At 40.3% G+C, this 14,959-nt stretch overlaps 1 protein-coding gene across 5 annotated transcripts in view; it reads left to right on the top strand.

The window, feature by feature from the left end:
* The window catches only part of DISC1 (DISC1 scaffold protein), a 161,413-nt gene that overhangs the window by 97,048 nt on the left and 49,406 nt on the right, over positions 1–14,959 (top strand). For all 5 annotated transcript variants that reach the window (XM_082215013.1, XM_082215009.1, XM_082215010.1 and 2 more), the window contains one exon: positions 12,941–13,001. In XM_082215013.1, the coding sequence (XP_082071139.1) occupies positions 12,941–13,001 (61 nt within the window). The remainder of the gene's footprint in view (positions 1–12,940; positions 13,002–14,959) is intronic.

Genomic DNA, 14,959 nt, shown 5'->3' with positions numbered 1-14,959 from the left:
AAGGAGCATCAAATCAACACAGATTAAATCCTAGCAGGCTTAACTTGTGTTTAATATATATGATCCTTTGGGACAGAGTGTGTGTAGATATATGTACATACAAGTTATAGCTGCCAATTTAATTGGGTACAAATTGCTACCAAGCAAGTAATTTTTGCATAGCTATTCTTCTGTAATGTTAGAAGAAAATGGTTAAAAATGTTCCTCTGTTAAAGCTGTATGAAGTGCTTTGCAATTCTTTCTTAAATATAAGTTACATTTCTGAATGGCTTCTTGGAGATTTAGCCATATTAACCACTGAATTAAAACTTGCTCTGAGAACTGGATGCAGATTTTATTTTCCAGAAACGGAAGGGCACCTTCCATTTGTGGAAGGTACTCCAGTCCAGTAGAAGCTCCTGTTGAAGGGGGCAGTTGATTTCTTTTAATTACCCCTTTCCTCTGCAGCCACCCTTGATCTCTCTCTGTTCTGGAGGGTCATGTAACCCCCTGGAGCAGCTTTTCATGGGGCATCATCAGAATGGTATGGGTATGTTTTTTTCCATTTAATCGTGAAGTAATGTTCTGCCAGTAATAACCAGGTCTTGCTTTTTGGAAAGTTACCAGCATTTAAACTGCTACGCTCATGCCAAGGGGTTTGTGCCAATATAGTGGAAGTTTTGGGTTTTTTCCCCTTTAAACAGTGGGCCTTCATGACATATATAGCATTCATTGAAAGCAATGAAACCTTATTCTAGAGAAATTTATTGAGGGAATCTTAAGGATGCAATCCTGTGCACACATACTTGGGAGTAAGCTCCTTTGAACACCTTGGGCCTTGTTTAATAAGGATAATTTTTCATGGTGAATCGTTTGGTTCATGAGGACTTTGTGAAGATCACAGTACTTCTGTGAAACAGTTTTTTAAAGCCAATTTTCACTTGCACAGATTATTGTTCTTTAACAAGATATGTATATTGGTTGATAGTAATAAAACCTTACAAGAAATATTAAAATTACCAATGAAAACAATTAAAAACATTTAAAGATAATCAAAACAGTACAAAAGGTTAAAACACATTAACATCTATGTGTCTAGGAGTAAATGTCAAATATTTACACACACACACACATTTTCACTGTATGAAGTGTTTTGCAGTTCCTCTCTCATCCTCCTTTATACCTACAAGGACATCAAAATATATTGCAATTTCATTCAGATGTATCCAATGGTGCCTTGCTCTTGGGATGGATGTGGATTCCTCAATATTTCTAAGCATTCAATTCAGTGAAGAATACAATATTCAGCACACAATTAAATGATATCTCTTGGGAAAATACAGTATTTTCATTCTACTAAAATAGGAAAAGGGAAAAATGGAACTGTTCAGGGATCAAAGTAACCCTCAAATCTTCTGTAGCATATTCTGAGCAAATTAAGGGGTTAATTTGTAATTAACATATGGTGTATATAGATTATTTTTTCAAACTAAATTTGTGATTCTTCAGAAGTTATTGGTGAAGGATGGGTAATAAATCGAATGAATGAATGCCTTGTGATGTATGCTAGGCTAAATTAATATATGCACATAAGCAGCAGTTCTTACCAATGGATTGTGGGGAGGGGGGGTGTTGCAGGTGTGTATCTGTTGTGCAAAAGAAACAGAAGAGTATTACTAATGTGTGTAGATGCCTCCTATAACAAGTGGCTTTTATCTCCTGCATTCATGGGCTGTCCTTGACAAAATGTTGAGGGCAGGGTTTCATTTTCCATTCTCAATTTCCTTTCTTTCCTAGGTTTGTTCAGCTCCTGGATATTACTGTAAGAGTGCTTTTGTGGTATATAATTCAAATAAATGATTTTCTGCTGGCCCTAAAACTGTCCATTACAATCTTGAGGGAGATTTTCCTTTTTTAAAAACATGTAATAGGATTGCTTCTTTCATTATCTCTTTAAACCAAAATACTATTAACTTCCTCTTTCTGTCAGAAAGGTTACCTAGCAGCTCAAGCATTTTATCCCTCATGATAAGGGGAAATTGTAAACCTATCTCTGGCAGTGGTGACAGAGAAGTGTGTCAAGAAGCAATGACACACATTCACTCATGGAACAATCTAGGTTGAATTTGTATGCAGTGGTGCCACGCAAGACGAAAATAATTCGTTCCGTGAGTCTTTTCGTCTTGCGATGTTTTTCGTCTTGCGAAGCACGGTCCGTCGCAACTGCGCCTCTTCAAGCGGCTTTAAAAAAAAAGCGCAAGACGTTTCCGTCTTGCGAAGCAAGCCCATAGGGAAATTCGTCTAGCGAAGCAACGCAAAAACGGAAAACTCTTTCGTCTAGCGAGTTTTTCGTCTTGCGAGGCATTCGTCTTGCGGGGCACCACTGTACAGTCAGAAGTGTAACCAGTTCTGTCTTCCATTTAAATTAATTTGCTTTGTTGTACAGGTAGATTGTGGTATCTGGGTCTCCTTTGTGAAGTATACTTCACAATCTTATTAAAAAATTCCTTATACTATAAATTGGGTCCACTTTCAACTTTTCATATTTAAGCAACTTCAGTCTATAGGGACTACCACGTTATTTGGATAATAGGGCACCTGTTAAAGCTATATTCAGAATTCTTATGTTTAGAGTATTCTATAAAAAAAATCAGCTGCTTATTGTACGTTTGTGGACGACAGCTTTTGCCTAACTACATTTGTGAACCCTGGTCCTATAAAAACTCGTTACATATGTGTTTGGGAAGTATGCATATAATTAGCAGGTTTTAACTCTCATTATCACTTCTTTCAGAAGTGTAGCTGCATTAGAATCCTAGAAAAAACAAGGAGTTTGGGGTCATGTTGAAGAGAATAACCCATTTATTGTGGTTTATGTTTGAACTAGATCCTGCTTCACATGCATAAAGGGTTGTCCCCAGTTGGCAGGAAATGCTATATTTAAGAAAACAAATTTGTTTAGTGGGGCCGAAAGGCCATGAAATGCAAGGCATGCAAGTCAGTCTGTCACATTTTGAGTCAGCACCATATGAGGAAATAAGAGAGTGAGCCATCAACAGCCACAGTCACACCATCGGGAGCAGAGAAAACAGCGGTGGCTGCTTTTATATTTTTGTCAACATTTCTTACTTAACCCTGAGCAACAGATCATTTGCTGCCATAAGTGCTGATTTACACAACCATGTTTCTTTGGCTTGGGCGGGTTTTTCATTTAAACAACCACATGGCAAAATGTCAATAGTATATGATAGTGAGAGTCCCCAACCACACAATTAGTAAAAATTAGAATTTACCACGTCTAGGAAAAACCCCTGTGAGACAAGGGATGTGTAGAACATGAAAAATATCAGCATTACAGTGTTGCAACATTAGCCATCTTATACCAGGGAATGTTACAGCATAGAAGTCAGCATAGATATCTTCTGACTTCTATCAAGCCACTCTCTCAATCTGTAGGATAAACTGATTATGTACATACATTAGTGCTGTGCTGCAATGTCATGATGCTTGTTATTCATGTGAAAACTGCCATTTTGAAGGTCCCTTTTAAAAACAAACTTTTCATGTTTGTTATCAGCCATTATTTCTTACAATCGGCTGGTGCCATTTTGTTTTCATTACACTGACTGCACTGTTTCGTTGTAGGCTCCTTTTAAACTATCTTGTTGTTGTGCTGGTGCTAAAAAAAACCCCTAACTTTAAAAACAACGCTTGGAAAATTAAATTTTCCTGTTAGTGTGCACTACTACCTGCCATTTTAAAAAGCCTTTGTCTGGATTTAAAAGAAAAATATTACCTGCATTTTTTAAACATACTTTTCAAGTGCTTTCCAAGAGAATTAGTAAGAATTGCATTTTGAAGAGCACAAAACCGTTTGCATAACTTGTCCCCCAGGTCATTTCAGGGCTGACATACATGTGGCATGGAAACTTCTGCACTTGCATTTCCAAATTTCCAAAGGTGGGATCATTACTACTGTATTTCACATACAGTGGTACCTCAGGTTACATACGCTTCAGGTTACATACGCTTCAGGATATAGACTCCGCTAACCCAGAAATAGTGCTTCAGGTTAAGAACTTTGCTTCAGGATGAGAACAGAAATCGGGCTCCGGCGGAGCAGCAGCAGCTGGAGGCCCCATTAGCTAAAGTGGTGCTTCAGGTTAAGAACAGTTTCAGGTTAAGAACAGACCTCCGAAACAAATTAAGTACTTAACCTGAGGTACCACTGTATTGCTATGTAGCCAATTATTTCTATATTCAGATGTGGTTTAAGAAATACAGGACAATTCATGTTTGTTTAAATCTCACCCAGCAGAAGTCATTGCTTGTATAGGAAATAAAACTGGTGACGTTAATAGCACAAAGTGGCCCGTGACACTCTCTTTGTGCACTTATACAGAGGTAGCAACTTTGCAAAAGCTCTTTTGCAAAATGCCACTTGGAAATTATTCATTATTGCTTGTAGTTTGCATTTTAAATCACTCGCAATACTGGTTGGTGGGTAGATGCTGGTTGCACTGCAGATTTATTTTACTGTAAGTTTAAAAAAACAGCTGGAGGAAGAGGAGGGTGAAAAAACAGCTGTGAGTGGAGGGGGGGGACACACCCTTCTCCAGCCTTTGAACCCCTTGGGAAATTCAACACACCTGCTGTATCTGGAACTGAGTGTGGAAAGTGCAGCTGAATGGGACACAGCTGGGGGCCTGTAAAAAGCAAGTCTCAAGTGAGAGACTAGGGTAATGTCCACTGCTTCCAGGAACTCTTCTTGTTGTGAAGCTTTTGCAGATGAGCTGACAGTTTGCTTAGACCATGGGTGAGAACCTGCAGACTGAGAGGGAGGGTGTGTCAGAAGGAAAAATGCATTTATATTGATTTATATTTTTGTAATATTAAGTTGCCTGTTGTTGCTTCAGTTTTCTGTACACCACTTAGAGGTATTTTTAAATATGTTAAGCAGTATAAAAATGCTGTAAATAACAAGCATAAAATAATAATGCAATTTTGTTTGTTAGATCTTTTTGGAAAAATTGTAATAGCTAAATGGAGTTTTAACACGTGTTATTTTCAATGCCTTTATCCAGCTCTGGTTGGTAGTTGTTGCACCGTTTTCATAGTCCTTTTATGCTTTCATTTTTTGTTCTCAGCCGCCTTGGTGTCATTTTAGGCTGGAAGCCAGGATATAAGAATTTTAAAGAATAAATAATTAAACAACTCATTATAGTTGAGGACCATGAACATCTGTGGTAGATGAAGTACTGAGATTTTTTGGGGGAAAGTAGAGTGCCTTTAGTGCCTTTAATAACACCCACAGATAGCACCTTCCCTTAACTTTGCCCAGTTTTAGCCAATTCATGGGTCCCCTGTAGCCTTCTCAAAATGGTAGCTAAGGTGGCCATCACAAAAGTTACCGGTTATTGCTCTCCTGGACTGCCTCTCCCCATAACTTCAGTACTTGTTTGATGTTACCTCAAGGATTTCTTACCCCATCCCAATAACTAGTAGTAATGCCCTTTTCTTTACTTATTTTTAAATATGCTTTATTTTGTGATTCATTTTATTTCTAGTCTTTAGCATTCAAACCTATCTGTTTCAGAGACTTTGCTCCTCGTTCCTTGTTTTAAACAAGCCCAAGGGACAGTGTTTTTGTCACCATTTGTTGTTCTTGGGCAAGGACAAGTATGTGTCAGTTTCATCTGCCAGTTGACAGTGACGATCTTGCCATTATCAGTTTCTTGAAAGTGACAATATTACCCCTGTTCTATTTATTTATTTAACAGGAGTTGCATATTGCTTAATCATCAAAGCTTCTAAGATGTTTACATAAAACATACATTAAAATACTGGTAAAATCTGATGTTAAAAAACAAGCTGACCTAAACACTTCAAAATATAAATAAAACCAGATACAGTATAATTAATACAATTATACACATTGTATTTACACAAGTCACCTTCAATATCTGCTTGAGAAGCTAGGATCTGAAAATCAAGGAGAGATTGGTTTGCTTCACAAAGCATTGGCATTCCTGACATGCCTTTGTAATGAATTAAGATCTTCTGGATGAATTGCTGCATAAAATTGCATGTTGTTTTATTGGATGAATAGACGTCTTTGGGCTCCTGGGATCTCCCCAAATGCATAAACAAGAGTAGCCAGCCCAATGAACAGTATTACAAATTTCAAGAGGGAAGAAGAATTTGGCATGGGACTCTGCCACTTGACTTTCTCATTAGAATGAATTTCTGGAGGGGATATTTTACTGTGGTTTGTATTTAACAGAAAGATTGTTGTTCAGTCATTCATGTCTAATGGTATAATTCAAGATTTAAGGCAAAATGGTACTGAGGTGCCACACTTGTTCTGCAGACACAGCTGGTGCAGCAACGGGTGCCTTGAAAACACATGCAAAATAGGCTTGCAGGTATCGCATGAAAAATCTGTCATTGGTTAACTAATGAGCATTTCAAATAAATAAAAAAATGTCCAGTAGCACCTTAGAGACCAACTAAGTTTGTTCTGGGTTTAAGCTTTCATGTGCATGCACACTTCTTCAGATACCATTTCAGTTATGGTAGCTGAAGAGGCAAATCACTCTTTAAGAAGAAAAGCAGGATGTGTCTTTGGTAGTGGCAGCAATTGCAGAAGAAACATCAAAGAACGATGTGTCTGAGCATGCGCTTCTCATTCACACACCTAATTACCTTGTTTTGTTTGAATTGATGCTCTCCATGATAACCATGTTGAGTGCCAGTTGCTGGGAGACACATGTGGGAAGAGTGCTATTGCACTCAGGTCCTGGTTTTGCACTTCCCATAGGCATCTGATTGACCACTGTGAGAACAGGATGTTGGAGCAGATGGACCATTCACCTGATCCAAGCTACATTATGTTCTTAATACCATTTAATACTATTATAGAACAGTTGATTACAAAAAGAGTGTCGCTAACCTGTGGCCCTCCAAATGGGTTGCAACGCCCACCATCCCAGTCTATTGACCATGCTGGATGGGACTGGTGGAAACCACAGTCCAATAACACCTGAAGGGCCATAGGTTGGACATCCCTGATCAGTAACATCTGCGTTGGCTTGAGCTACCTGTTTTAGGTATGCCATGGACTGAATTGCATGGAGGGAAATGCAGGGAGCTTGGGAATGACTCAGGTGCGTTTTTTAACAGGAGAGCTTATCCATATTAGTTGACACTAGAAACAAAGTACTAGCATGATCAAGACTGGGATAACCCAAGATAACATGGCAGTTATGACCGGGATATTTTTAAGATCTTTTGAGTCATTTGTCAAAGTGGCCATGGGAGTGGGGGAACTGAGGACTCCGTCAACCAGCTGGAGTCTTCCCTATCCAGGTCAGAACAGACTTCTGGTTTGATCCAGCAGCTTTTGATGTTCTTCTGCTTGTGTGGGATGCCACAAGGCACATAGTGGATGCATATGAATCTGCTAATTCCATAGCATGTGGAGTAAACCTTTTCAACTCTGGTTCCGGCCTGGTGGAACGCTCTGCCTCATGAGACCAGGGCCCTGCAGGATCTGATTTCTTTCTGCAGGGCCTGTAAGACAGAGTTGTTCCGCCTGGCCTTTGGCTTGGAGCCAATTTGATTCCCTCCCTCCCTCTCTTTCTTTTTTCTTTTCCTTCTCCTCCTGCGATGAGGCTACATTTTAATATTTTAATGTTTCAATATTTTAATGTTGTATTTTAATTTTGTTTTTAAGTTGTAATCATTCAACTTGTTTTTATTATTGCTTGTAAGCTGCTCTGAGCCCGGCCTTGGCTGGGGAGGGCGGGGTATAAATAAAAATTATTATTATTATTATTATTATTATTATTATTATTATTATTAGTGCAGATGAGTTGTATTAATGAAACTAACACTGCTTTGGTGATGACTATTCATGTGGGTTCAGTACAGCTCTGATACTTACCTTGCTTGTTTTTGCTAGTATACAGGCTACCTGCATTTTGTGGTCTTTTGACATCAGGCTGGGGAAAAAATAATTCTTGAAGCTTAATCAAGAATTTTTTTCACAGATGATATTGAGATTTTTGGCTAGCGTGTTTTAAAGTGCATGACAGGACTGTTGGGATTCGCAGGATACTGGATAAGTCTGCAGGCTTCAACAGGATGATGCAATACTCCGCTGGGTCAGAGTGACTCAGCAGGAGTGTGATTAGTGTAATTGGCTATCACCTGTTTTAAAAAGGAAAGCCTGTTTAACAGGGGGTGTGGTGGTTGTGCTGTAGTGTGGTGGTGCTGTGGTGGAGAGTATTCGTTTGTAAGTACTCTGTATGGACTGTTTCTTTTGTAAATGCCTGTATATAGCTCACATTAAAAAAGGACTGCACTGAAAAACCTGGAACTCTTAGTGCTTTGCTGAAAACGCCGCGTGGAATACGCGACAAGGACTTCAGTGCACAACTGAATGGGGCTGAAATCCAGCCAGGACCATTACAGCTGTGCCCCACCTGTAAAGATCTGGGGGCGGGGGTGGAGAGTTTGATCATCCCAGCCAGTTCAGATTGTAAACATGAACTTGATAGATAAATAAGTTTGGCCAGCCCTATTTGTGGCTTCTTCCAGATCAAGCTAGTAGTACTTATCCATCTCATTTGAAGGATAATTTCCCTAGTGGACAAGATGATCAAGTGCCACCACCTGAAGACTGTTTGTACTCAGCCGGCTGTCTTTCTTTCCACACATCTGAAGCTGCTCTCAATATTGCAGAGTTGCTTCCAGAAAAATGAATACTATAAAAGTCACTGCTAAAGGCACATCATGCATACATTTATATTTATGCACAATGAAAGTATGCAAATTATCCGTGACCTTTTGTCTTGCAATATTATTCCATGGTATCCTTGGATGCTAAGGACTTTCCCTATTATGGCAATGCAAATAAATGTGATGGGAGAAATAACAAAAGCAAATGTACATATTCCTCGCTCCCCCTGCCCCAATTTATGATTCCATGGGGAAACCCTATTTTTTATTTCATCAAAAGCTTTTGTTTTCTTCTTCCATCAATATTTATAGTATTTATATGGGCAACTCCCTTCAGTAACAATAAGAGCTGAACACACAAACCCACAGAGAGAGAGAGACAAAAAGAAATTGACATTGCTTGTATTTGAAAAAAACAACCTTTGACATGTTTACAGAATGCAGTCACATAGTTTCCCCTAAGCTAACTCCTTCCAGCTTTATATCATTCTTTTTTGGCTAGATTAAGGAAGTTTGCACTCTAGTACTTTCTTTTCCCTCTGCTACAGCTATTGATTTGCATTAAATTAAACCTTCAGATCAATAGCTTGACTATAGTCCAAAGGTGAGAAAAATCCAGATACTTTTCATGGCGTTTTTCTCTCCCTTCAATTTGTTGGCAGGAAAGTAGAACTATTGGGATTTTGAAGGGCCTTTAAATGAAAGTGCCCAGCTATATATACTGGAAATCAAGGGAGGAGCACATATTCCCCGTGAGCAGAGAGAATTGTATGATGTTCTTAATCCTTTTAAACTAGTTAAAATGTTTGATGGAGATGTGTGTATGTCCTAACAGTGTTTCCCAGGGAGTTTATAGCTGACCTACTTTTAACTAGTGGCGGTTGCTTATCCGTTACTTTCTTTTTTTGTCATTGAGCATTGCTGATTTATTAAGCTATATCTTCAAGGGCATTGTAAAATTGTATGTAGGGAATAGGACACAACTGTGAAAAGTGAGAATTACTGTATCAGATAATATCCAATTAAAATCTAGCTAGCACAGCAGGAGAAATTGGAACTAGGGTTTATCATTCATGTAACATAATACATTGCAGTATTAGTTGGAAACAAAGTAAGTGTGAAACAGATTCCCCACCTTCCCCTCCAATTATTAATCTCTATTGACGTTTTATGTCAGGGGGGAAGAGAGAAAGCCTGAGTCGGAATGTGTCATGTTCCAAGGCCATGTAAAGATGGGAACAGGTTGAAGAGCACTAAAAGTGGGAGCATCAAAGCTTCCTATTAGGAAAGAACTTATCACATGTTTAAGTGAAAGTGTTTGCAACTGACACATCACTAGAGGTTGGCAAATTGGTTTTTACTTTTGTTCTAGAATGCGCTGTGATTCAAGGATGTGATTATATTCTTGCCATCTCTCGCATGCTGAGCTGTGGAGGATTAGAAGAATTAAGGGAAATGTCTGCCTCAGGTGTAAAGGCAGTACACAAGTTGGCTGTGGGACCAAGTCTTGGAGTTGTTCCCCTTCCACACCTTGTAGAGAATCCTGAATGTAACTAGGGTCGTTTGTGTAAATGCCATGAAAAGTGGGTGGAGGTACATGATAAGGGAAGCCAGCTCATATTAATGTGTGAATGGGGAGGGTGTGTACATTCCCCACTCTTGGCCTGTGTGTGAATCGCTCTACAGTCCTGTTTCAAAAATTCTAATACCAGGAGGTATTTGAGGTCTAGTGGAGGGGAATGTCAGAATTGTCACTTGGGCAGCTAGGGTGTAATTCTGTCTCTCTCTCTTCATATGAGGAGGTGGTACCATATGTGCATTGTAGAACTGGTTTATTTCCTCTGTGTCTTACTTTTTAATTAAAATTGACTTTAAAAAGCACACCGATCTTCAGAGCAAGAGAGAGACTGATTTTTAAATGTGAACAAATACAACTCTTCTGCCAATGTATTTTTAGTTCTTCTATATCATAGGGGTAGTTTAATTTCTTCTTTTACTGCTAAATTTGAACTTTAGAAGGGATTCTATTGAAATATCATGTGAGTCAAAGTACAAGGATAGCGCAGAAGGGAAGTTAGTACAGAAGAGGCTTACCTAGTAGGATGGGGCCATTACACTAGCCTCCCAGTGGGAGGGTTGGTTACTGGGTGCGAGAAGGGAAGGGTTGAGTGGATGAGGAGGTCAGCATGGTTCACTCCTTCTGGAGCACCAGCCTCCCCTTCTGCTTACTGTGTAATTATTGCAATATTTACTTTTCAACTTTTCATCCCCCTCCCACTTCCCTCTATAACAATTCTGCCTACAGCCACGTGTATGCATACCTGCAACTAAGGTAACAAGCATCTGTTGAAGTGGGCTGTAGCCCCATAATAATGTTACAACAGCCGGGTGCCTGTCCCCCTCTCTGCTGAGCAGTGGCAAGAGCCCATGGGGTCTCAGGCACGCGCGCGCGCACACACACACACACACACACACACACACAGGGTTTGTGTCCTTTTGGAGAATGGAAGACCCAGTGGAGACTGTCGTGCTTTAAGAAATAGGGATTATTCACTGGAGAGCCAGTGTGGTGTAGTGGTTAAGAGCGGTAGTCACGTAATCTGGGAAACCGGGTTCGTGTCTCCGCTCCTCCACATGCAGCTGCTGGGTGACCTTGGGCCAGTCACACTTCCTTGAAGTCTCTCAGCCCCACTCACCTCACAGAGTGTTTGTTGTGGGGGAGGAAGGGAAAGGAGAATGTTAGCCGCTTTGAGACTCCTGAAGGGGAGTGAAAGGCGGGATATCAAATCCAAACTCTTCTTCTTCTTCTTCTTCTTCTTCTTCTTCTTCTTCTTCTTCTTCTTCTTCTATTTACACCTTCGGTCTGCATGTAGGGAGTCCAGATCTTATAGCATAGGCATTCCAAGAGGCAGCACTGTAAGCTGCCTGCAGCCAGGCTCTCGCAAGATGGATCTCTCCCCTTCTTCCAACTTATTCTTCCCAGAAACCCCTTTTCCTGTCCCCTCAAACATACACCCCATCACATTGGTAACATCTCACTTCTCAATGGCCCATCAACACCTTTTGTCATGTGAACTGGTTTGCTGTTCACACAGCCAGGCTGGTTTGCTTAAGCCAGTCCAGGAATTCCATGCCTGGCACAGTTCTGCAGTTTGTGCTTTAATCCATATCCTGATTAATAAAAATCCTAGTATTTATTCATTCCTAGGGTTTAGGGGGACCCCCCCCCCCGATCTATAACAATAAATTTCTTCATCTTTAAAGTGCCACAAGACTTGTGTTATTGTTGCTGCAAAAGATGAATATGGCTACTTCTCTAGTTTATATAGCAACTTCTAAGATGCTAAGGGATGTTATGCAGATAAATAAAATCTCTGGAGTGTTTTAGTTCTAATAAAGATTGTGATAGCTGGGCTACTGAAGTAGGTTTCATCCCATTTGAAAGATAATACTCAGTAGATGGGCCATCCTAGTAGATAAGCATTTAAAAGTGAAGAAACATCTTGGCTTGAGTAGTTCTCTCTGTGAACAATACCTTTCCCTTTCCTTTCTCTGTTTTCACCCATAGTGTCCAGCAGCTGCCTATTTTATATATATATATATATATATATATATATATATATATATATATGGGACGCGGGTGGTGCTGTGGGTAAAAGCCTCAGCGCCTAGGGCTTGCCGATCGAAAGGTCGGTGGTTCGAATCCCCACGGCGGGGTGCGCTCCCGTTGCTCGGTCCCAGCGCCTGCCAACCTAGCATTTCGAAAGCACCCCTGGGTGCAAGTAGATAAATAGGGACCGCTTACTGGCGGGAAGGTAAACAGCGTTTCCGTGTGCTGCGCTGGCTCTCCAGATGCAGCTTTGTCACCCTGGCCACGTGACCCAGAAGTGTCTCCGGACAGCGCTGGCCCCCGGCCTCTTAAGTGAGATGGGCGCACAACCCTAGAGTCTGTCAGGGGTACCTTTACCTTTACACACACACACACACACACACACACACACACACACACACACACATATATATATATGAGCTTTATTAAGTAAAATAGATTTGTTTAATTTCAGATTCATGGTTGTAGTCTGAAATTCAAAAGGAAAAAAGCCCAATTAAACTTTTGCTTTTCTATGATGCAAAAATAAGCAAAATTCTCTCTTCAAAATAATTGCTATAAAATACTGCCCCCCCCCCAAATGACACAAACTTTGTTTTTGTCTTATAGAGAAGAAGTTGAAGGAAGATATTCTCAGGTACATGGAAGTGCTGGAGGAAAAACTGCAAAGGTAAAGGAAGGATGGGATCTTTAAAATATTTAGAAAACATATCATTTTTAATTTGTTACTTTATGCTGTACAATATCTCTGATGACTATTCTGTCTACTCCCCTAGCCCCACCACTATAATACAAAGGACTGGTTTGGACTTTAGAAGGCTTTTGGGGATAACATGTCTAATTATTGTAACTTTGTTTAGTTGATGGTCTCTTTTTAAAATATGAGAAATATGAAACTTGGTTTTCAAAAAATGGATTGAAAGGTCAAAAGTCTCAAGATATTTCAGTGTAGTGTTCTATAAAATGTGAGGCCAGTCTCAGTGGAGGGATTTATTTATATATTTCTAAAAATATTTTTATATTGCTGTTCATTTTAAAAAAATCAGAGAGGTTTACAACAGTAATGCAGAAACAATAAATTAAAACCATATATTTTGGCTGGCTTATACGGAAACCACAAACCCTTTCTCTGTGAAGTAAAGATTGTGTAAAGGTAAAGGGACCCCTGACCATTAGGTCCAGTCATGACTGACTCTAGGGTTGCGGCGCTCATCCTGCTTTATTGGCCGAGGGAGCCAGCGTACAGCTTCCGGGTCATGTGGCCAGCATGACTAAGCCGCTTCTGGCGAACCAGAGCTGCACACGGAAACATTGTTTACCTTCCTGCCAGAGTGGTACCTATTTATCTACTTGCACTTTTTGATGTGCTTTCGAACTGCTAGGTTGGCAGGAGCAGAGACCGAGCAACAGGAGCTCACCCCGTCGCGGGGATTCAAACCGCCGACCTTCTGATCGGCAAGTCCTAGGCTCTGTGGTTTAACCCACAGCGCCACCCACGTCCCATGAAAGATTGTGTACTATGCACCTAAAATGGTAGCCTTGTGAAATGAGTCTGGACTTGTGAGCTTGCCCTTCCTATCAGAAGCTTAAAGAATACTGCAAGCCAACCAGCTGTTTTTGCTTTCTACTTTTCTACTTTTCCCTTTTGTCTGCTTTTCTTCAGTTTTCACTGTACATTAATTTACATCAGGGAGGCTTGAGGATTGTTTTAATTATTCAGAAATGTGGACTATGTCACAGGTAGAATGGGACTTCAGGGCTGCAAGGCATTTCACACACATGACCAGAGAAACAAATGTAGATTGCTTCAGTGTTGAGGTGAAATGAGAGGGGAGCGGGGAACTGTGTGGAAATTGTTCTGATTCATAGCATCCAGGAAGCAGAGACAGCAAGCTTCTGGAGTTATTGAATCTCCATTTGAGACCACACCAAAACATCCTTGTCAGCTTGAGTGACATTATGCTGGTTAAGAAAAGGAATAGGCATGGGGGAACACTTTTGGTTCACAGCACCAGTCTACATACAGGTGTATTTCACTCTTCTGGCACTGATGCAGCCTTTGCCTTTAAACAGTGCATTTGCCTGTCCATCTACATTGATAAGGCCTGTGGCAGGCGGGTGGAGCTGGGCATGCCATCTGATACTGCCTGTTTTCCCTTTTAAGACAGCGTCAGCCTTGATGTGGAAGGGCTCTCCTTCCAATGTCACACTAGCAGAAGGCTGAAAAATGCCTGCTCTATTCCTTGTGAATGAGTATCCACATAACATCCGGTGGCAGAAAATCCTCCTATTGATCTTGCACATGGCATATTTCAATAAACTTAGCCATGGCTCATTGGTTGTATCATATCATTAAGTAATTCCCTGTTTGATTATGAAGAACTTTGGAGATCATGAAGAATTCTCGTCTTTTTATTCCAGATCCAAAAATAGAAAGCAAGAAAACAATGTCATTGTTATGTTAATCCTTATTCAGAACATTTGCTTATTCCCCCCTCCTGAGCCGTTGCTGAGATTAATGTTTAATCTTCCAGCTTTGAAGAGCTCTGGTGTTTCCCTCAAGGCTTTGGTTGCCTCTTAAAAGGCTTATCGCTTGGTGTTGTGTTACTCTTATATCAGGATAATCTA

The sequence above is a fragment of the Podarcis vaucheri genome (genome assembly GCF_965113315.1).
Source record: "Podarcis vaucheri genome assembly, chromosome: 3".
In the NCBI taxonomy this organism is placed as follows: domain Eukaryota; kingdom Metazoa; phylum Chordata; class Lepidosauria; order Squamata; family Lacertidae; genus Podarcis; species Podarcis vaucheri.
This window is presented reverse-complemented; position numbering and strand designations above follow the sequence as displayed.